This window comes from Brienomyrus brachyistius, chromosome 7, assembly GCF_023856365.1.
Source record: "Brienomyrus brachyistius isolate T26 chromosome 7, BBRACH_0.4, whole genome shotgun sequence".
Lineage (NCBI taxonomy): Eukaryota > Metazoa > Chordata > Actinopteri > Osteoglossiformes > Mormyridae > Brienomyrus > Brienomyrus brachyistius.
Genome location: NC_064539.1, coordinates 1,886,007 through 1,909,272, shown reverse-complemented (window position 1 = coordinate 1,909,272; position 23,266 = coordinate 1,886,007). Strand labels below are relative to the sequence as shown.

Below are 23,266 nucleotides of genomic sequence, written 5' to 3'. Positions count from 1 at the left end.
AGTCTAGCAAGGGAAATCTGTCTTCAAGAGTACCAAACCAAAAATAGACCCAATGCATGCTGTTTAAGGGATATCACTGCTGTCATGATACTGGTGCGAGAACCCTAGAATGTGTGCAGGTTCTAATCCCAACAGAGCAGATCCAATCAATTATCAGCCCAAGAGGAATAACTTACAGCTTCCTCTTACTTTGCTGCGGTATTAAGAAGTCAAAGCTGTTCAAAAGACAGCCAGTAAAGCACACAGTGCCCTTTTCTGGGAGTGGGGGGGGTCAAGGGTCAGGGGTCCCCTGGTTTAAGGGGATTAACAGGTCATAGGTCAAAGGAAGATCATCCGGACTGTTTATTTGCAGAGATCCCATAGATCCTCCGTGTTTAAGCTCCCCGAGACGGCAAAGCCTCGCATCTCAACACAAACAATGCGGAGAGAAGAAGCTGAGCAAGGGGATCCAACGGCACTAAATAATGGGATGTGACATCTGCAAACAGGAGATCTCAGCACCAGCATCTGTGTGCTTCTTAAAGGCTATGAGCTCGTTATGTCCAGTCAAATACCGGCTTTTCTTTTCAAAAGCTAATTGGCTTTTTCCGGAGTCTGGTAACAAGACCCACACGTCAAACGGAGGCCTGACGTTGGGACGCCCCCCAGAATCTGTTTGATCTGTTTAAGCTGTATTGTGATTTAGGAATATTGCTTGAGTTTTCTCTCTCTCTCTCTCTCTCTCTCTCTTTTGTGACCAGGGTGTAACTCAGGAGCATCTCCAGCAAGGCTGGGATCTTCCTGTCGCCGCCGACACGCTCCTGACGCGCTCCACCGCATGTGGACGTCAGCGACTCCCTGAACACCAGCATTAATCACCACAATGTAAATTACACTGACCGCTGACCAAAACACAGGGGATGCGAGGGATAAATATGCAGCTTCAGGTCAGGCAGGTTCAGACAGGAGTCTCATGCAGGGGAGACCATGTGATTTGGGAGAAACAGCTTACTGTGATGTCTGTCGGAAAAACAGGAACAAGCCATGATGCAATGTTTAGTTGGAAAGTTTGTATTAAATGAATAGAAAAATATAATAATTCTACTGTTGGATTGCATTCGCAATCACTGATGGCCTTTTCACACGTGTGTGGGTCTGTTCTGTGTCTGTAAAATGGTCTTGCAAGGGCTTGGTGATTAAACAATGTTGACACTCTAAGGGCAATTTAGAGCTGGGGGGCAACAGTACTCCCCACTAAGCCAACGTGTCTCCCCCTCCCTAGGTTTGGATGGTGTCTCTAATCAAAATAATGACTTCAATTAAGCCATACAGCCAAGGAGGACAAAAGCCAGAATAGCCTGCGGAGTGTGAAGGCTTGGGTTCTGGTGTTACGAGAGCATGCAGAATGGAGGTTGGTTGCCGAAGGGAGTGGGAGGGAATGGTACCTGTCCCCACTCTCCAGGGATCCAGCGGGGGGGCGGGCAGCGGCCCAGGCTGCAGCGGATGCGCACCGGGGGCTTGTTGTGGTCAGGGCAGTGGGCGGGTGGGAAGGTCTTGGCCAGATCGCTGCTCTTGCAAAGAACAATACGGTGCTTGAAGCCAGGGCCGCACTTGGGGGTGCACTAGGATTGTGGGGGGGGGACAACTCATCAGATGACAGGGTGACAACTTCATACTACCCATCCCTTAACAGATTTAACAGAAGGTGGTAAATTTTTGGAAACTGTAGCAATACCTCTGACCAGTCCAGGGTGACCCACTGCGGGGGACATGACTGGTTATTGCAAGACTCTCTCTCAATGGGCCGATGGGTCAGACAGTGACTGTCCTCCAGTGTCTCCTCCTCAGCAAGCCGGATGCGGCGTATGCACAGGACCGTCCGTGCCCGGCTGCCCCCGTCACAAGTCTTACTGCATTCAGACCAGTCACCAATGAACCACCTGGAACCAAAACAGGATGGTAATTGTGTCCGGAAGACACAATTCTTTGTGGCCTTCATCATGGAAGGTGGGCCCGCATACTCACTCAGGGGGGCAGGGCTCTGTGTTGCAGTCCCTCTGGTTTTCCGGCGGCTTGCTGTCTGGGTCGCAGTAGCTGTTCTGCACAACGGAACTGTCGTCCACCCTTTTGCACACTACTTCCTGCTTCTGGGAACCTATTGGATCGAGACCAGACACATCATGTTGCCTGTGTCACAGATACACCGTCTGCTTCTCAGCCTCCCAGGATGTCGAGGAAACCCTTTATGCCTCTCTGGAGCTCGTCCCTGGCTAAAAAGTCAGGCAGCAAGGATGCAGGTCTATCCATTTATCTAGTGTGACGGGGAGCTAACCACAGTAACCAACACAAAGAATCTTGCTCAGAAAAACACTCCAACACATCCAGATAAATACTTCACACCTCTGCTCAGGCAACCCTACAACAGTCCATATTATCTGGACGGAGATGCATGAGGAAAATATCTAAGAAGAGAGTACATTTGAAAATGGAGGGTTGTAAGGGTCATAGAGTTAGCATAGCCACCAGGGGGTTGGGTATCCGTCAAGGGTTTAGGGTCACTATGTTAGGACTGTTATGCTGCCCTGGTTAATGTCACACACATGCCAACTCTGACACCTGCTCATGAGCCAGGCAGACTCTGGGACCCTTGTTTCCCCCATCCATGCAGCCTGGACACTAGTATGCTGTCCAAGGACAGCCCAAAGAGTCTCGAGGTGCCAGGATGTTAACCACTTCAGGAAGGAGAGGATACAAGAAGGCTATCCTTGTCATTGGCCAATGATATGTTTTCAATTGGTGAGTGACGTGGGAGGGGGGGCACTCCTGGGGGCAATCAGTTGGGGCCAGCACCCCAGTGGCCCCACCCCTGTAATCACCAGTGCATTCCTGCCAGATATTTTCAACTTCCTGATTGCCGTGGTGCCACACGCCATCAAACAAGTCAAACACAAGAGTCAGAACTGGTAGCTAATGAGGTTTGCTGAGGCACTGTATGCACTTACTTTTTCTCCTGCTTTATTTACATGAAAGTGATGTAATGACCTTGACCTTATACACTGACACCAGAGTGTTATCAAAACAGACATGAATCACATGATATACCCCTGGGATTTTACAAATTGCTATTTATTGGAGCAGTTTGATCGTGTATTAGTAAAGGCTCCAGAACTTTAATAAAGTCACATTTAACAGCAATAAAATATCCAGGAGGCAGCTTCAGGCAACATTTCGTGGAAGGCTGTACTTTAAATTTTTTTGTGGTTTAGTAACAAAAATTCCCAAGACCGTGCCAGCGATGTTTGTATTTAAAATTTAGCAAATTCTTTGGATGCTTTTAAATAGTCACGTATAAAGCTCGCAAAGAACAGCACAGGCCTGCAATTTTTGGGCAAACGAAATAGGTTCATCATTTTTTGCAATGGCCCACATTTAACTGTGGTGGGGATGTTAGGAGATTTAATTATATAGAGGGCCGACTTTGGGATATCTTTCATCTGTAAAACAGTTGTACTGGTAAACCGACCAAAGTGCTTAGGAGTACATACATACAAATTATACAATAATCCTGTACTCAAACTCGCTGAAATATGGAAAGTATAGGTTTAAGTCCTTAATTCTGAGAGAGGGTTGAAATACTTAAGAAACCTGGCAACTAAATCAAATAATTTCATGTCAGTCGCCAAATGTCTTGAACCCATTACTGGCTTGCATTTTCAAAATGCGTTATGATCCTATTTGTCGCAAATGCACAGCTGACAGATGGGTGAGTATATCTGAAAACATGAACTGCAAGTCAAGCCTTGTGATACCTTATAAATGTCTATGGTTTTATGTTTTAAATACATAATTCTGTTCGTACATCTAGATGTGCCCAGAGGCAGGTCTACACAAGTGAGGTTTGGCTTTCCGTTTAGCGATGACTGACGAATCCTCTGGTGTATCAAAGTAGCTGCAGCAAACCTGCAGCATGCGGTGAGGTTTTCACGTTTAAATGGCCACTTATCATGTTGCTGTGAGACTCTTACCCCCAGCACAGGTGGTGGAGCACTCAGACCAGGGCAGGTGGTGCCAGGAGAAGCCGGCCTCGTTATCCCCACTTCCTGTCCGCGCGATGGGTACGTTGAACCTGTAGCTGATGCCCAGGTTCTGCTCCTGCAGGAGGACCTGCGCAGCAAATAGGCCTTCAAATGAGACTGATGCACAACTGTAGGGCTGCACAGAAATGGGGAAAATGGTAATATCGTGGATTACCTTATATATTCCTGCGATAATAGCAGGAATTGGGAATATCTATACTGTATTCCCACGAGGATGGTAATAAAATCTATGGTAACACTGTGGTAATGGAGATGAAAATGCTTGTACCTGCATGTTCTTATATCTGCTATATTAATTATAAGCCTTGTTGTTCTCTTAAATAATTTGTTCTCACCCCAACACCATGTGGAGGCAGTGTCAAGTGATTTAATAATTAAGATATTTAAAGGCAAATATTGACATTTTACACTGTACCATTGGTGTGCTGGTGAACATGGGGAGGGGGAGGGGATGCGGATGAGGATAGATATCCCCGTGTAGCTCTCTACGCACAGACCCCCAGTAATCGAGCGGCCTGCCTTGCCCACGTCCCTTGGTACCGTGCCCGCTTATATATATTTAGCAAGCTCGGCTGCGGTCCTGCCGTGTTTATGTTTGAGTTTGAGAGGCAGAAAAGGATTATGGGTATGAGGGGCAGCTCTTTGAGCCACAAGGAAATTACTTGTGGTGGATTGGCCGGCCTTTTCTATTCCAGTACTCCTGTGAGGTCTGGTATTTTCAGCCTTAAATTTCAGCAGAAAGCCAGCATGGTCGAGGAAACCACAGGCCAGACAAAGATATAAATATTATAAACATACACACGTATATAAATATCTGTCTGTGAGTATGTCTGTGTGTGTGAGCATCTGTCTGTGAGTGTGTCTGTGAGCATCTGTCTGTGAGAATCTGTCTGTGAGTGTGTCTGTGTTTGTGACCATCTGTGTGTCTCTGTGTGTGAGCATCTATCTGTGAGTGTGTCTGTGTGTGTGACCATCTGTGTCTGTGACCATCTGTGTCTGTGAACATCTGTGTCTGTGAACATCTGTCTGTGAGTTATCCAAGCAGTTTTTAAAAAAAATATCAGTTCATATAAGTGAAGAACATATAATGCTGTTATTTTGGATTCCCAATGTAATAGCACTTCTACATTAAGGAGAAGTTTTTGATATATTTTAAATCCTATTATTTACAGTGAAAACACAATGTTAAATTGGCCATACTGAGACCCTTTATAAGAACATTCCAAATCATGCCACGTCAACTATTAAGTATGCAAACAAAGGATACATTTTTATGAGGGTTTCCTTATTTTGTGTTGTTTTATTAGTTTTTTTCCCACCACAGTAATGTAAACAACTAGGAAAGCTGGCCTGAAATCTATATCTTGATTTAGGATTCGCATTATCACCACTGACGTTACTCTTTCAGTTTTCCGTATTATTCATGCCATCCTACACGTGAAGCTCATGTTGGCCAAACTGCACCTATATTGATACACAGACATATCATTTCACAATAAGGAGGCACCGTGATGCTGTGGTGGTGTTACCATGACAACGAGGTTTTCTGTGGTGATCCCCAGGGCCTCCAGTGACTCGGGTTCATCTGTTGGCCTTTTGTAGTGGAACGCCGTTCCGGCAATGTCAAACTTCCGGGGCCAGTCGATGGTCCACGCCCCGTTGATGTAGTATTCATCTCCCTCAGACTTCAGTGCTGAAAGACATGAAATGAAGGCATCCTGACATCACCTACAGGGATTTTCGCCCCATTGCCACTGAAGGCCAGCCTCCTTGGGGCTACACCTTGAACAACAACCTCCTCAGGTAAAAACGGCACTCCGTTCCGCCTGTCGTCAAAACAAAGGTCCCGTCTCCAACCACAACAAATCTCTCGAATCTCTACTTTCTCACATCTGAGCAGCAGCCAAGCCGCAAATCACAGCCGATGCTCCTGCTCTCGACATCCCTCTGAGGTTATCATTAGGAGCTGGCCGTAATCTGCTACGTTATCAGGGAGCAGTGAGCGTGACTCATCAGCTTTGCTTTTCGTTACTAATTACACAGGCTTCCTTTTTCCACATATTCTGCATCCTTTCATGGAAAAACTCAGCACAAAAGCGACCGTTCTTCACAGACAGATGCCCCATTGGCAGAGAATCTAAAAACCATGTGCAGACTCTCACTTGGCAGGAGACCTGCTTCTTAAATTCTAAACTACAGGATCATTCCAGTGGACAATTTAATAAAGGCGAGTAAATCCGCGTCGCATTCACCATCTCTATGCAACTCTTTTTCTTTCCAAATAATCGCACTAAGCAGGGATCCTGTGTTCCCATCACAAACGGGCATCAGATCTACTCCATGAATCTGACATTGGACGAAACGACATATTACATGCCGTCCTTCAGCCTTAATAAATCAAACCACTTCTGGCATATTGTTTCAGATGTTTCGCTAATATCTCACCAGAGCCAAATTTGGAACGTGTCATCGTTTCAGAGAGCTGAGCCGACGCTGGGCCTGCCAGCATCTATATTTGAGTTATGATTACTCTAACCAAATCCACTTGTCTGACTGTTTAAATTACGGAGACTGTGACTTCTCTGTATCTGTAATTAAAAAAAAAAAGATCTCTCTCCTTCATCTTGTCCACTAAAATCAGTTGCTCAGAGCGAAAGCACTGGCTGTCACAGTAAAGCAGATTTATAGCTGTGCAATATACAGACCCGCTCTGCCGATTCACAAACCACATCTGCAGCTGACTGTCTCCCCCGTGGCGCTGACTGGCGTGATGGAGGAAGCAGGTAAGAAAAAGCAGCAGTAACTAGAAGTCTATCATGTGGACTTGGCTGGCAAACAATACTCAAGAAGGATAAACAGCCTGGGAGAATTTCTCAAGTGCTAAGTATTGTTACTCCCTCTGAGTGTGAAATTGCTACGAGCAAGAAACAGATACCAGTACCAGTGCAAGAAAACGTGAATAAAAACGGTTCCTATGCACAATAAAACAGGTTAGCCATCTATACAACTACATTCTTACTGTCACAAAATATTATACATTTTTAACATTTACTTTTAATTTGGGCTCATCAGTTGTGGTCCCATGCGACCGCTTACCGATGTAATTCTTTGAGACAGCTACCTCTTTGATCTCGATGTGGACTGACCCACGTGGGATCAGAGTCACCTCCATGTAGCCTGGAAGAGAACGAGAAAATGGAGTAGAGCTACAGTAAAGATTACAGTGATATGTCCTTATTCTTCAAGGTGGTACAGGACAAAAAAAAATCATAAATATGTGCCATACCAGGATTCCTGCATGAAAAATTAAGGGTATTCCTTAGCAGTATGACACCTATGACACATTTGTAGGCATGTACGTCTGATTAAATGCATCTCAACTGAGGAGATTGAGAAATTCAGTTTATCACCAACGTCACACAAAGAAGCAAATATTTACATGAAGGATCAAGTGCCTTGCAAAAGCTCTGTTCCTGGCAGAGCAAAAACACCCATTTGTCATAAATGGCAATTTCTACAAGATAAGAGGACATATCTTCATGGCATGATTTTAGACCTATCAAAGCTGGCAGGGTAGCCAAAACAAGGGTTGTTCTGGTCCAGTCAGGAATATGGGATAAGCTTCGGTGATCTTACACCTTACACTAGCACCCTTCCCAGTGTAAGTTCACACCCATAATGCACCCCCCCCCCAAAAAAATGTAAACATCCTGTTGTCATCCACAATACCTCCTCTTGGGAGAGAGTCATTGAAAAGTCCTTCTGTGACCTCACATGTGCTGCCATCCCCTCCACACACACGGCACCGGTCTTCCTTGGCATCTGAACCGAGTATGTTGTCACATCCCACGTGCTATGGGTGCAAAGACAAACTCAGTGTCTACAGCTGGCTGAATGGAGGGATGTGATCGAGCAGTTACAACACTCATTCTACAGCAAATTTTTAAGTTGTTGCACTTTTTACTTTCATGTTGCTACATTTAAAAAAACAAACAACTTTTTACTCCAATATACTCACTAATAATAATAATAATAATAATACTAATAATAATAATAATAATAATAAAAAGACTGTACAGCATACAGAGTGTAGGGCTGCATGATTTGGAGTAGAATGTAAATCACATTTGTTTTTCCATTCAGAATCGAAAAATGTAACATCATTCTGTTAATGTACTGTATACTGTTAATGTACACTGGCAATCTCAGTAAGTTTCACCCCCAGCAACTGCAGTGAACTCCAGCTATGACCAAGCTACCTACAAACAGCCTATTTTCTCAGTAAAAATAAAATATGCACTCATCCTCTTGCAACTCAGTTTTCCTTACTGTGATGCATTGTAACTTAAAATGCTGCATTCAAACCTGTCTTGAGTGAATTTAGAAGGATGGGTTGCATTTTATAAGATTAATAGATCTGAAAGTGTAGTACATTTTACTTTTCATACTGAAGTAGTTTTAAAACCAGGGTTTTTTTTAACTTTTACTTGAGTAGTATTTTACTTGCTTTTAGTTTTGGTATCTGTACTTTTACATACAGTATCTCACAAAAGAGAGTACACCCCTCACATTTTTGTAAATATTTTATTATATCTTTTCATGGGACAATACTGAAGATATGACACTTTGATACAATGTAAAGTAGTGAGTGTGCAGCTTGTATAACAGTGTAAATTAACTGTCCCCTCAAAATAACTAAACACACAGCCATTAATGTCTAAACCGCTGGCAACATAACTGAGTACACCCCTATGTGAAAATGTCAAAATTGTGTCCAAACTGTCAATATTTTGTGTGACCACCATTATTTTCGCTCACTGCCTTAACTCTCTTGGGCCAGGTTGCCACTGAAATCGTCTTCCACTCCTCCATGACAACATCATAGAGTTAGTGGATGTTAGAGACCTTGTGCTCCTCCACCTTCCGTTTGAGGATGTCCTACAGATGCCTAATAGGGTTTAGGTCTGGACACATGCTTGGCCAGTCCAGCACCTTTACCCTCAGTTTCTTTAGCAAGGCAGTGGTCGTCTTGGAGGTGTGCTGGGGGTCGGTATCATGCTGGAATATTGCCTGCAGCCCAGTTTCCGAAGGGAGGGGATCATGCTCTTCTTCAGTATGTCACAGTACACGTTGGCATTCATCGATACCTCAATGAACTGTAGCCCCCCAGGGCCGGCAGCACTCATGCAGTCCCAAACCATGACACTCCCACCACCATGCTTGACTGTAGGTAAGACACACTTGTCTTTCTACTCCTCACCTGGTTGCCGCCACACACACTTGACACCATCAGAACCAAATAATTTTATCTCGGTCTCATCAGACCACAGGACATGGTTCCAGTAATCCACGTCCTTAGTCTGCTTGTCTTCAGCAAACTGTTTGCGGGCTTTCTTGTGCATCATCTTTAGAAGATGCTTCCTTCTGGGACCATGCAGACCAATTTAATGCAGTGTGCGGCGTATGGTCTGAGCACTGACAGGCTGCCCCCCCAACCTCTGCAGCAATGCTGGCAGCACTCATACATCTATATTCAATCGACCATGGTGGGGCCTGTTCTGGGTGGAACCTGTCCTGTTAAACCACTGTATGGTCTTGCCCACCGTGCTGCAGCTCAGTTTCAGGGTGTTGCCAATATTCTTTTAGCCTAGGCCATCTTTATGTAGAGCAACAATTCTTTTTTTCAGATCTTCATAGACTTCTTTGCCACGAAGTGCTATGTTGAACTTCCAGTGACAAGTATGAGAAAGTGTGAGAGCGATAACACCAAGTTTAACACACCTGCTCCCCATTCACACCTGAGACCTTGTAACACTAACAAGTCATGTGACACCGGGGAGGAAAAATTGCTAATTGGGCACAATTTGGACATTTTCACATAGGGGTGTTGCCCATGGTTTAGACCTTAATGGCTGTGTGTTTAGTTATTTTGAGGAGATAGCAAATTTACACTGTTATACAAGCTGTACACTGACTACTTTACATTGTATCAAAGTGTTATATCTTATCCTAGGAAAAGATATAATAAAATATTCACAAAGATGTGAGGGGTGTACTCACTTTTGTGAGATACTGTAAGTATGAAAATTGAGTACTTTTCCCACCATTGGTTACACTTATAACTTATTAGTTTTGTTCACTAAATGCAACTCGGATGATGACCAGCACTGTTTAGTTCTGATGCTGCTCATGTACACCAACAGATACTGATTGTTACTCAAGAAGACAGCAGTACTTGTTTGAAAAGCAGGAATATTCCCAACATGTATCATCTTGTACTAGAGTAAAGCCAAATACACATAAAAATCTTAATTTCTTCTAGTTTTGGAACAATGACATGCATAGGTTTTCTGCCTTGTCGTTCCATACATGTCAATATGGATTTTATCTTCTATTCACAAAGGACCAGTAAAAAAGTTACAGTTCAGTACAGATTCTCCACACAGAACGTCTACACTGCTACACTAATGGGCTACACTGCTTTAAAATCTGCTTTTAACCACCTTGTTTTTCAAGAGAACTGAAGCATCTGAAATACGTTGTGGTGACTATGATATCTGCAGGAAAAAGACGGTGGCAACATCGTCCTCACGTTTCTGAAGAAACGTCAACTTGAAAAGGAGCCCAACAGGGGCGAGTGTGCCTCTGCAAGAAAGGCAGTAAAAAATGACTCACATTCACAGTGTAACAAAGAGTCACTTGGGAGAGGAGCTGATACCATGATTTTGAGCTTTAAGGGGGGAGAAACACCAGCTTTCATCAGGGATTGTCTGGTGAATCACATATTTATGACCTCCGAAAGATCAGCCCTGCAATCTAAAAAGTGATCCCAGTGCATACCTTCTGCTCAGAAGAACAGCAAACAAGCTGTATCCAGGCTATGCCACACACATTCACAGGCACACTCACAGACACACAGACACACACACGGGTTTGAAATTATATCTTTGTGGGGACTCTCCATTCATTTATATGGGGAAAACTCTAATGCCAACATGACGACCATAACCCCTAACCAGCCCTAACCTTACCCATTAGTAACCAAACAAAATACGAGACTTTTGGCATTTTTACGTTTTTGGTTACATTCATAGATCTTTGTGAGGACCTGAAAAATGGTCCCCACAACATCAAAAAACAGGCCTTTATTACATTGTGGGGGACATTTGGTCTCCCCAAATAAACATTTATTTAAAGTAAAAGTTATTATTTTTGGTAAGCTAAAATGGCAACAGGTATTGCCATAACAGCCTGAACACAAACGGACATCTTTGATCCCTTCAAACTACAATTCAGAATGCCACTGCAACTTCCCAAACACAAACAGTTTAAAAGCTGATAAAAAAAAGTGTTTGACCACTACAAAAAATAAATCAGCAATAAAATATGACGCATTTTGTAGTCCAAACAACGGCAAACATATTGAGGTTCAAAATAAAATTCTGCATGTCACTGCAACTTTCCAAATACAAACAATTAATAATTCTAGGCCTACAGTATGTTGCATATGACAAACAGCACTTGACTCGTCATGGTTAACTATTCCACTAAATCACTCCCACACATAACTGTTCTGCCCTTTCTATTTATTTGTTTTTAATTCTTCTTATTTGATTTTTACTTGGCTCTTTTTTAGATAATGTAATTTATATTTTCCTAATTTATGATACATACCACCCACCTACAGCTCATTCGGAAAACATTTGATAAATTTGAAGTAAAGTTTGAGAGAATTTGGCAAAAAACTATTTTGGAATAAAATGTGTGTGCTAACGTATGAAATCAGATTTGATAGTCTTGCATTTTACTGCCCGTTTGTTTCACAAGTAAGAAGTAGACTTATAATTTAATTTATATAATTTCCTATCAAATGTTTGGCCACAAAGAGAATGAATGAATGACATTAAGGACACAATCACAGCTATCATGTTGGAATAGCAGTACACACGCTCCTCTACTTACAAACTTTCAACTTACGAACTTTCAGACATATGAACAAAGAGGACTGTAAGTCCAAATTGTGTTAGTTGGGCTCCCGTTTCCTGTCCACAACATCAATTTTTTTTTCTGCGCACCAGTTCCACCTAGTACGACTTCTGGCCGAACCTCCCAGCATCCTAGTTCTTTGTACTTGCGTATACCCTTAAAATGATGTTGAATAACGACTTATAAACATTTCAAGTTACGAACGGCCATTTGGAACGTATCTCGTTCGTAAGTAGAAGAGCGTCTGTATATTTAAAAGTCATACCATACAGCAAACTATAACAGCTATACCTCATGAACTGGTATGCGTCCAGTGCTATTCCGAAGATTGCAAAATGGATATTTGTAGGGGACTATCATACGGCTGTCAATACAAAAATATGCAATGTTCAGTAAGCACACTAACTGGTGGAAGGTTATACAGTATCACTGGAGCTGGATCCATGCCTGTTTCTGCAGCCAAAAGTTGCACAGTGTGAAGGATTGCCTCGTCTTCTCCAATATGGCGATCAAATCGTTGCACTTCCAGTCACGTGATAGCAGGTTTAGTAAATATACGTCACTGATCAGAGCACTTTTGTTCCCTTCCGCGGCCCTGCATTTGGGCCCACCAACACTCTAGCGTCTGTCTGCACTCTTGCAGCCCACAGGGATCGCTGTATTCTAGGTATAAATCCGAAAACCAGGTCAGAGGAAACCTCTGTATAGGATCCTTGTGCTCTAGGAGTCCTGCCCTGCCACGCTTTCTCACTCAAATTTTGCTCATTAATCTTCCACTCATGTTACTCGCTTGCTTGCAGAAGAATCGCAAAGACCCTCTACAAGTCTAAACAACCCTTTATTTCCAATTACCTGACTGATGTAACCTGACAACTTAATCAGTACATGATAAATTTGGTCTCCAACTAAGTGATTTTCCAACTAACCTCTTACGTGCCTTGTAGCCCAGTAACTACCTAATTACGTGTTTTGTGCTACAATATGCTTAGGTTATTTGCTGATGGAAAAACTCCAATGAAAATCAAACAATCTTAATTACAGTTTACTTTTCATTGACAGAATGAACAGCCAAAATATGTGTTGCAAATTACTTGCATATTCCATCAGTAGAATTTTCCTGTCGTTAAAGCAATGATGCAGCTGTAAATACAATTTTATTAGCTATTTCACTGTGTATTGATGTCAAAGTCTCGCTAAAGTGTCTCTAAAGCTTTTTTTTTTTTTGCATGCAATTCATATTTTTACGGTGATGTAGGAAGCCAAAGGGAAACACATGACCAAGCTGGGTGGTGTGGGTGAAGTCTACAGAAGGCTCCATCAGTCAGTCAGGACGGTCAGCCCCCACCTTGCACTCCCCATTGATGCAGATATCCAGGGAGTCAGCTTGGCAGCGGGTGCCATCGATCACAGCTGGAGAACGCTCGGTGTAGAAGTTGTATCCCTCCGCCAGGCAATTGAGGGCACATGGTTTCACGCCACCTGATGCACACCGAACATGGACAAGAGTGAAAAGTCAAACTCGACAAACAGGGCACCTTGGTCATCAGTGTTAAGATGACATCATTTTGTTGGGGTAAGGGGGGTCAGTTTCATGTCAGAATAAGTCTCTTATGTTTTTGTAAAATGCTGAATGAGAGATATTAAACACTGTTGCTCACCTCTAATAAGGCTTACGAGGGTAAACGGGTCAAAGACATGCCTCAGCACAAGGAGGTCTGAGTCACAACCTGGCAGAACGCCAACATGGGCCTGTGAGGGCTGAGACAGTATGTCGGATCCCTGTCACTATTACCGCTTCTACCAAAGACGCGTTCTCTGGCTTGGCTCTGAGTCTTACGATCCGTAGGTTCTCTCGAGGCCAAGCACACTTAGTTGTTATAGCTTTTTGCAGAACATTTGTTAAGTTTAAATGGGACTTACTATTAGGTCAGACATAAATCTCTTTGAGAAGGTCTTGGAATGGGGTCTTGTCATTGTCATTTGGTTTGGCCTTGGTGAAGTAGACATTTTTTTATTTCCGGTAGGTTCACCATAAACACCCCAAGGACATTTATGACCAAAGCAAGAAGTCGGCTAGCAGCAGTGAAGACATGGGAGGGAATGATCTACAACCTCTGACGACTTTTGTCTTCATCCTCCAATATTGACTGGAAAGCAGTAGCCAGATAACTCCAGATCCTACTGGCAAGGGTGGGTTTGTTGTTTTTCAAGCCCCACTCAAAAAGTCACTTTGGGGTCCCCTGTCCCACTCTGCAGATGTTTCAAAAACTCAATAAATAGCTAGTGAGTCAGATCATAGCCAGCTAGCTGGTTAGCAGAAGATGCTGCGTCAGCATTTCCTAAATAAGAAATGCCTTTATTTAATATTTAGTGTGCATTTGTGGCCAATTGGAGACCTCCCAAGCTCTAGGGTCCCATGCAAATGCTTGGTTTTTGTTCCTCAGAGCGACATCTGTTTCCATAGTAACGGCCTTCAGACCAAACACCCCAAGAGGAAATAATGTTTTGGTGGAGCAGAAAACCCTAAAACGCATCAGGATCCTGGAATTCTCCAGGTACCAAAAGGACGTTCACTCTGTTTTTGTGAAGGGTATATACTGTCATCGGTGGGTAGAGTGAACCAATGTCCCAGCTTCTTGTGCACAAATCAGAAAAAGGGGGGTGTGGCTACTGCTAGAACTCACCTCCAGTATATGGTTTCCAGTTGTAGTACTTTCCCCGGAATGGTAGGCTATCGAAGTCGGCACACTGTTTCTCTCGGAAATCCCGAGATCCCACCGGACAGGCCTGTGACAGAGAGGGGACAGACCACCAGCCTTTCACAACAGAGAACCGGATACAAACACAGAGATGACACAAGCTCAAGTTTCAGGTCGGCTTCTGGACACGACCACTCCAGCAATGCTAAGGGGAAAAGAATGTGTTTGTCTTCGGAGGGGGCCCTGTTTGGATGGGGTGGAGGGCAGTGGTAGGGGAGTTCATGCAAATGTTTAAGCCTGTAATTAGAAAAACAAACGGTGCTATTCCTCTTTGCTGTTTTGGAATGGTATTTCTTACTTGGATGTTGTTCCAGCGACAGACAGAGGGGGGCAATGTTAAGGGTGTCTGAGCTCCTCTAAAACCTAACTACATGGTCCCCCCGGACACATAAAAGCTTTACAAACTGCAGTTCACTGCCATATTTTATAGACCATAAGTGTCTAACCACACTCAGAGCAATGAGACATAGCTGAATCCCATTAACGCACCAAAGCACATAACACGGCCCCGGCCTAAGTGTGTAACCTGGAAAACTTCTTACAGGCCGGACCTCAAGCGGACTCGAGGACGTCTCGCGTTACCTGGGGGGGGGCGATTAAATTTAACGCGGTGACAAGTTTTTTCCCCGCTAATGAAAATTGTACTTCTTTCGATGACTTACGGGCCTTTACAATGTTACAAGACAGGCTACTCGGTTAATGGGCCGGGGTGATAACAGACCGGGTTTACTTACATGGAATCACAGCTCACAGTATTATGCTGGAATGGAGTTACAAGCGAACTCCTATTAATGGGACTACAGTTAGACCAGTCTGACGTTCACACGGAAAGAGGAACGGAACACGTTTAGCTATCAGTTAAACCCTCGGTTGGAAGGTCACAGCTACTTAATATATCCTCATAAAGGCTGGATGGTAAGCTCAGCGGCGAGCATTCACACTCCCCAGGCTTTATGATGAACTCAGTGGCGTCCCTGGTCCCCGCCTTTGTTACCACGCATTCAATTACAGGTGACATTTAGCTACACAAAGGGGAGCCTCCATCGAGCTCAAAACACCAGCTGCGCCTCTGATGTTAAATGTCCGCCCTCTTATGAAGGGACGATGGGGGGGCCAGGGTGGGGGTGGATTAGCTCGTTGGTGAGAGACCCGAGACCTAATAGCCTAATAGCACCATACAGAAGCTGCCCCCACATGAAAGGGCATGGAAAAGCACCTCTTGCTGTGACTCTCCTGGACTGGACTGCCCCACTTTGGTTGCTCAAAACCTCAACTGGCGCTCGGACCCGTGTCCTGCCAGCACCACTCCCCCAGGCACTGGTCAGGTCACCCCCAGGATCGGTGAGCCACGCAGGACCCGTTTGTGTTGGACGCCCGATGCGGAGAGCAATCAAATGTTGGTACATCTTTGTTTTCCAAGATAAACTTTCTTGTGCTTGCTCAAGCTGGTTATTTTTAAGTTTGGTGAAGGCAGACCCACGCACCCGCCTCTGGCTTTATTCCCCCCCCCCACACCGAAGGAGCACAAGCCACCTAAAGACATGGAGGTACAAATTGAGAGCAGTCAGCCACACTGAAATATTTCTTCTCAGCAAACACTGGAAACCTAGGCTCGTGTTTGATGCCTATGGCAGTAAGCATAACTTGGCCCATTCACAAGGTTGCTGGACGCTTTACCTGCCCAGGTGAACGTGCATCTTGTGTGTAACCATTTAACCCAGGGGTAGGGAACCTGATCCATGGAGAGCCGGTGTGGGTGCGGGTTTTTGGGATGGCCTCTCAATCAGCCAATAATAAAGCAGCGATTCTCAACTCCAGTCCTTGGAATCCACTGTTATTGGCTGATTGAGAGGCCATCCCAAAAACCCGCACCCACACCGGCTCTCCATGGATCAGGTTCCCTACCCCTGATTTAACCAATACACGCAGTCCTCCTACCCTCCTGAAGAACGACGGAAACCATGCATTTGGAAGCAGTACAGCAAGCACGCAGAACCCTAAGTGAATGCAACCATCTATTGACATCTCTTGATGGTGCCTTAATTAATGCATGTCTCTGGAGTCGACGGCATCATCGGTGATACCGCATATCTTTCTCGTGTATTTCAGTTCATAACTCACTGAAATCTTTTCATGTTCTAGAAACATGAAAAAAAAATGCTGACTAAATCCGTAATCTGTCTTTTCAAAACGGCAATTGTCGGATGTATTAAAGTTTTTAAAATTATTTTAAATCGGCAAAAATTGGCCAGGTGTGAATGGCTCATACATACACATGAAAGTTGCTACATATTCAATGAAAGGAGCCAGACACAGTGACATGAGTTAGCTTTTTCTTATTTAAAGAACACTAAGATTAAGATGAGTTTAATGCCAAAACAAATATACAAGAAATAATTCATTTGCCATGAATTTAGTTTATGGTACTGAATGAAATGTGTGACCATGCCCCAGTCAGTGAAAGTGCGTTCCCTACACCTAGACCCCAGAGGGTTAAGCAGACCCCGAGTAAAATTCAAAAGCAAATTCAGTACAGATTATTTCTCCAAGGATGGTTTCAGGTCAATTTCAAGCATAACTCTACATCCCTTTGACCTGAGAATGGCTTTCTGAGTACCATTCCAAGTACCGATTTTCTGTCCTAAAGGGATGTCTGTTTAATTTTCAGCTTCATTTGACTGATTTTGAAAAAAATGATCAGTCTCAGTAGGTCATCCAATCTCTGTTATTGTGTATTATACATGACTGTCAGGGACCCATCAATGACAATATGATTCAAACTGCTCATTGGAACTTTGGATCATCCCCCTAAAGGTCATTGCTCATCTGTGAAGAACCATGCTTGGGCCTGATGAAGTATATGCCCAACAAAGGCAGAAATGGGAGGAGTGAAGGGGGAGGAACAAAGACAGAGATAAAAAGTACACTCACATCCGTATTGCATGACCTGTATCTCTTCCTCTCCCCAAGACAGTACTTTCCTCCACCTGAGGGTCTGGAACAAACAAGAACAGCAAAGGTGAGTTAGGTATCAACCCACCTTCAGCCACACAGGAAGATTAATCATAACTGCGCTGACCCTCATCCGCGTGGGTCTGGATCGCCCAGAGTCTGGTAGGACCAGCTCCTCTCCAAGGGATGGTTGGTTCTTTTACGGTTTAGCTACTTTGTGGTAGATTGCCAAATGTAAAAAAAAATTAGGTGAAGGACATGACAGACAAAGACCATTCACATGACTATCTCCCATACCAAATACCCTAGTTCTCTGTGTTCGAGGTTAATGTACTGATACTGATCCTAAAAGCATGTGGGTAGGACACAAGTATAGGTCAAAATGTTACATATTTTTAAAGGTAAACATTTTCTCAAAAATCTTCATCTATCCTAAAATGTGCACTGTTTGCTGACACTCCAGAAGAGCCAGAGCAGATTCACAGAAGTATCTTTCTTTGGTTTTAAAGACTACACATGTACTGTTTTTGTTTGTCACCCGTTTGGTATTTCAGTGGATCAGATAACGTTTTCAGGGTGAGTGGGGCCAGCAAGGTCAAAGGTTACTCTCTCAAATACATTCAACCCAGAGTTTATGCAAGTGATTACCACTTCGCTCATAAACCTGATAGTCATTTATGGCACACAATGATGTTCTGTCTGATTCCATGGTTTCTCGGGGGGTCATACATGTTGGCAAGCAACATCTTTCCTTAAAATGGGCATTTGCTTACTGACCTGGGGTACAGCTCACCAAGAAGTTTTGATAATCGCTTATCCACTAACTCTAAAGTTAAATTTGATAACGCCAAATGATAAACCACAAAAAAAAAAAAAGCTAAAAAGCTAAAGATAAACACTGACTACTAACTTTTGTTATATGAATTTAGCTTTGTTTTGGTTTTGGGCTCTGAAACCCTTAAAAACATACCTAGAGAGCTGAAATCCTTATTATTCAGCAATATAGTTCCGCAGGGCTGGAGTGATTACATGGGGTTATTTAGGTCTTCTGGGGATCACTGGATTCTGTAGATTCTTTGAAATAAATTTTCTTTCAGTGATATTCTGTTTGTGAGATATACATGTTTTTGTCTGAAGTGTCCTATTCCATGACTGGCTCATGCTGACATTTTTTACTCAGTGAAACCGCCTAGGGACTACAAACATGGCGCCATTTACCCAGAACTAGGATGGAGGGTCTCATCTCTTTATTGGTCTACAGATCTATCAATCAGAATCCAGAAAATAAAGTAGAATAACCAGGCGCCGAGGCAGGGTTTCTTGCTTAGCCGGATAGTTTGTCGTATTTTAACCCTCTGGGGTCGACGGCATCGTCAGTGATGCTGCGTATCTTTCTTGTGTTTTTCATTTCATAACTCGCTGAAATCCTATTGCAGAACATGAAAAAAAATGCTGACTATATCCGTAATCTGTCTTCTTTTCGAAAATGTCTTCCATTTTCGGAAGTATTAAAATGAAGATCGCTATTTGCATTCTAATAAGCCACATTACCATATATTCAAATCGCATTCACATGATAATTTGATGAACAATGCAATGGTGAAACGCGATCCAGATACATCTCCATCAGCGCCATTAAAGGGGGAGGGGATGTGGCCAGATGTGAATGTGTATATGCATACACATAAGAGCTCCTACATATTCAATGGAAGGAAACCAGAAATTTGCTAATGAAAAAGTTAGCAGTTAGTGGACTAGCAGAACCCTGTCTAATGGCGTTAATTATTTGAAATTATCAAATTTATGAGTGTTGTGCATCTTCACTCACTCCAATGGGGGCATATTATATGATTACTGGATTTGTAGCTGCGATTCAGCCTCCTCGTTATCGCTTAGATAGTGGTGGTTAGATTGCGTGTCAGACTTAAAACAAACAAAGTTCATCACTATCATACAGTAGCATGCACTAGACAAAAGTAGCTATTTCTTTTTATTAAACAGTAGGCCTGCAATGTAACTCCCCTTGGCCATTTTGAAAATCCAGCCACAGTCCACGCATATGCTTGCTCATTGTTGTGTTGTTTCTGAATTAAGGGCAGAACGTCTAAATTTATATTACGATTTTTTTAAAAATGAACAACGATCCTGCAGAATGAGCCGTTGGAAACATCGCCGGCCTCATTTTACACCCTGGCGTGTTTGGCACGATGAGGACCCACTGATGGTGTCCTGCGGTGTCTGTCGACATCGTGCCTCAAAATAAAAACTCAATGTCCGTTAGTGAACAGAAACCATTCAGCAAGCGGCAGAGACATGGGCAGCCCAACCAAAGTGAGGGATCTCTTTGCTAACAGCCTGGCTGCCTGGTCCATTTTGGTGTTGAGGTGGGGGGGTACGACGAGGTGGGGGTAGGTGGCTGGAGACAGGAACCCCAGCAGTTGGGAGTACAGCTGCCAACCCCCCCCCCCCCCCCCCCCTCACACACACGTCTAATGAATGTTTTCCAGGCCTGCCTGGCTGAAGAAGTCTGGTTTCCTCCACACATGTTTGGTGCCCTGCCTGGGAGGGGCGATCGCCTTTCCACAGGTGTTATGCATTACGTCGGCCACACTTTCTCCACTGTCGGAGGGCACGGCGCGAGGACAGACGTTTCCGCAGCCGCCGGAGCTGAAATCCTAACTCTATTGGGAGGTGCCCCCCCCTGTTCCCAGCAACTGCCGGGTGCCCAGCCAGGATTCCTTATTACACTGGAACTCTTCTCTGGTTTTCTCAAGTTGGCCACATTCGTTTATGTGTACTGAGTGACAGTGATGACAGTGCAGCCTTAATGACAGTGCAGTGGCATCAACTCAGTGTTCAGCGGGAACGACTCTCTATAGATGGCTGGGGGTAAAATCTATCCAAGGCAGCACACAGCACAAGGCAGGCATACACCCTGGTTGCCCCCATAACCCCCCCTGACCAGGCTAGGCAGCTAGAAGATGGATGGACGGGTGGCTGGAGGGATGGATGGGATATGCAAATCAGACAGGCCTAAAAAATTAATCCATCACAGGCAAGCCTCGAATTCAAAAACACCTTCTGCATTCTGCAACACTGGGCACTTCCTTATTACCATCTTTGTTTGGGCAGCTTAAATTAACATGGTGCCGTCTCATTAAATTAGTATGGCAACCGTCTCTGTGCTCGGACTGCACCTCCACCCTGGAACCATCCATCATGAAACAACTGGGTGGCTTGGCTTGTAGCTCGAATCCATGCCAGGCCTGTGCCAAACATGAACGCCAAGTAAAACGGACCATCAAACCAAGCATTTATTTGGCCTTAACGACGGGAATTATGGTATCGCATTAATTAGTTCAATAGACACATAGCCACAACTTCAACAAAACCTCAGAAATTACCCTGAAATTACCCCGAAATTACAGCAGCGAGACAGCAAAAAGCCAAATGAGAAAGTTTCATGCATAAACAAAGTAAAATTTGAATGGATCAAAAGAACATTGATTACACACTGATAAAGGAATCTTGGGTAAACATCTGCACATGACATATATTCTCCAGAAGAGTGAAACCTTCTTTTCAATATGTGAAAAGCTACCCTGAGTGCATGTCTTTTTCCTCCTGAACCTGTAGACTTTAACTGTATCACATTCCCCACCTGCACAGCTAGTTTTGGTAATGGTATTAATTAATTAACGTGAAATGCAACTCATCCATCCATGTTCTGCAACTGCTTGTCCAATTCAGGGTCGTAGAGGTCCGGAGCCTACCCCAAAAGCTACGGGTGCAATGCAGGGAATAACCCAGGATGGGGCGCCAACCCATCGCAAGGCACACACCATCAACACACACATGCTCATCCATGGACAATTTAGCAACTCCAATTCACATTTTTGGACCATGGTGGGGAACCGAAGTACCTAGAGGAAACCCCGTGATGACACAGGGAGAACATGCCAACTCTACACAGGTGGAGCCAGGGTACAGACTCGAACCAAGGTCCCAACAGACTCGAACCAAGGTCCCAGGGGTGTGAGGCAACGTTGCTATCTGTGGTGTGGGGAGGGGGTACAACATATGCACGCCACTGGCTAGCAGCGTTGTGAGAGGCAAAGAGCCTGTTCAGGAGGCAGGACCCTTGGTCTGGCAGAATCCAGTTGGGGTCTGATTTCCTTTGGCTACTTACACTGGACTGTCGCAGTGCCGCACAGACGAGGATACGCCACCACCGCAGGTCCGGCTGCACTCGCCCCACATGGACCAGGGTCCCCAGCCGCCATCCACGCTCTGGGGCCATGTCCCAAATGACACGCATTCTCCCTGGTAACACCACTGGGGGGGAGAGACAGGAGGTGATGATTTATCGCAATCATCGCTGTTGTTTCTGTTACTCTGCTGTGGAACTCACCTAGAAGTGGATGTTTCACAATCCCCACAATCTGCTAAATGCAACATTTACACCCCAACAGGATTTTCAAGCTTCAGCTATCATCTGCAGCAATGCAGCGCTCACTGATTAGCAGATGGTAGCTTCTGTTATTGAGAGCTAGCATCAAATCATTAGCAAACTGTTACTGAAGCGAGCTACAAAAGGAGTAATGGGCAAGCCCTCTCAAACAGCTGGTTTTGAATGTTTTTTATACAGTACTTTCTAGACAGAGCATTTTTATGTAAACAGGCCTTAGTGAGCTTCAATTCTGAAAACTGCAGTGATACCAAGAATTTTAGGAGTGTGAAAATCCTCATGAAAACTGTAAATAAAATGTCAAAGAGCAATAGAGGTATTACGCCTAACATCAGTTAACAGTAATGTGTGCTTAAAGATATTTAATACAACATACTTTATGAATAATGAATGTAAACTAAATGACAACAACAGAGTAATGGTGTCCACATGATTGCTCATTCACAGTCACTGAAATCCACCAAAAAGCTGAATAAAACCTAATTAAATGCAGCTTAACCTCTGATCTGTTTTATCTTTTGCTGTCTCAGACAGGTTTATATCAAACACAGGTCAGCCTAACATCTTCAGACTGTAGCCAGAGAACATGGAACAGAAAACAGACAATTATAATGGAGAGCAGATCCTGATCGACATCTGGATGCTTCATGTCGCCCCGTGTTTTCAGACGTCAGTAACAGAGCTCGGATACTCACACCTCAAAGAGTATTACACACATTTCTGTCATTAATTTTCTGGATTAACTATGACGAAAAGCCTGTTATTACTTAAATTAACTCCACCCTCACCGAGTATTTACTTCTGATGCCCTTCCTGGTGTTTTTAGAAAAATCTTCACAGGCAAACTATCAGCAAACCCCTGGGTAAGCCGGTTTATAAACAGGATTAACACGTCTGGGCCAGGGTGACAGCAAGGGAGGGAGGATAAGAGGCTAGAAGGGTGAGGCCGCTGTGTGACAGGCCCAAAATAGCCCACTGGCATGCCTTATCGGAGAGAGAGGGTCAGGAATCAGTGCCAGGCACTA

At 44.0% G+C, this 23,266-nt stretch overlaps 1 protein-coding gene across 4 annotated transcripts in view; it reads right to left on the bottom strand.

Annotated features, from left to right (window-relative positions):
• The window catches only part of adamts6 (ADAM metallopeptidase with thrombospondin type 1 motif, 6), a 62,990-nt gene that overhangs the window by 6,458 nt on the left and 33,266 nt on the right, over nt 1-23,266 (bottom strand). For all 4 annotated transcript variants that reach the window (XM_049019484.1, XM_049019483.1, XM_049019485.1 and 1 more), the window contains 11 exons: nt 21,963-22,108; nt 17,753-17,816; nt 14,747-14,849; nt 13,408-13,541; nt 7,806-7,929; nt 7,173-7,253; nt 5,606-5,769; nt 4,005-4,143; nt 2,005-2,134; nt 1,715-1,919; nt 1,425-1,601 (listed from right to left, as the gene is read on the bottom strand). In XM_049019484.1, the coding sequence (XP_048875441.1) occupies nt 1,425-1,601; nt 1,715-1,919; nt 2,005-2,134; nt 4,005-4,143; nt 5,606-5,769; nt 7,173-7,253; nt 7,806-7,929; nt 13,408-13,541; nt 14,747-14,849; nt 17,753-17,816; nt 21,963-22,108 (1,467 nt within the window). The remainder of the gene's footprint in view (nt 1-1,424; nt 1,602-1,714; nt 1,920-2,004; nt 2,135-4,004; nt 4,144-5,605; nt 5,770-7,172; nt 7,254-7,805; nt 7,930-13,407; nt 13,542-14,746; nt 14,850-17,752; nt 17,817-21,962; nt 22,109-23,266) is intronic.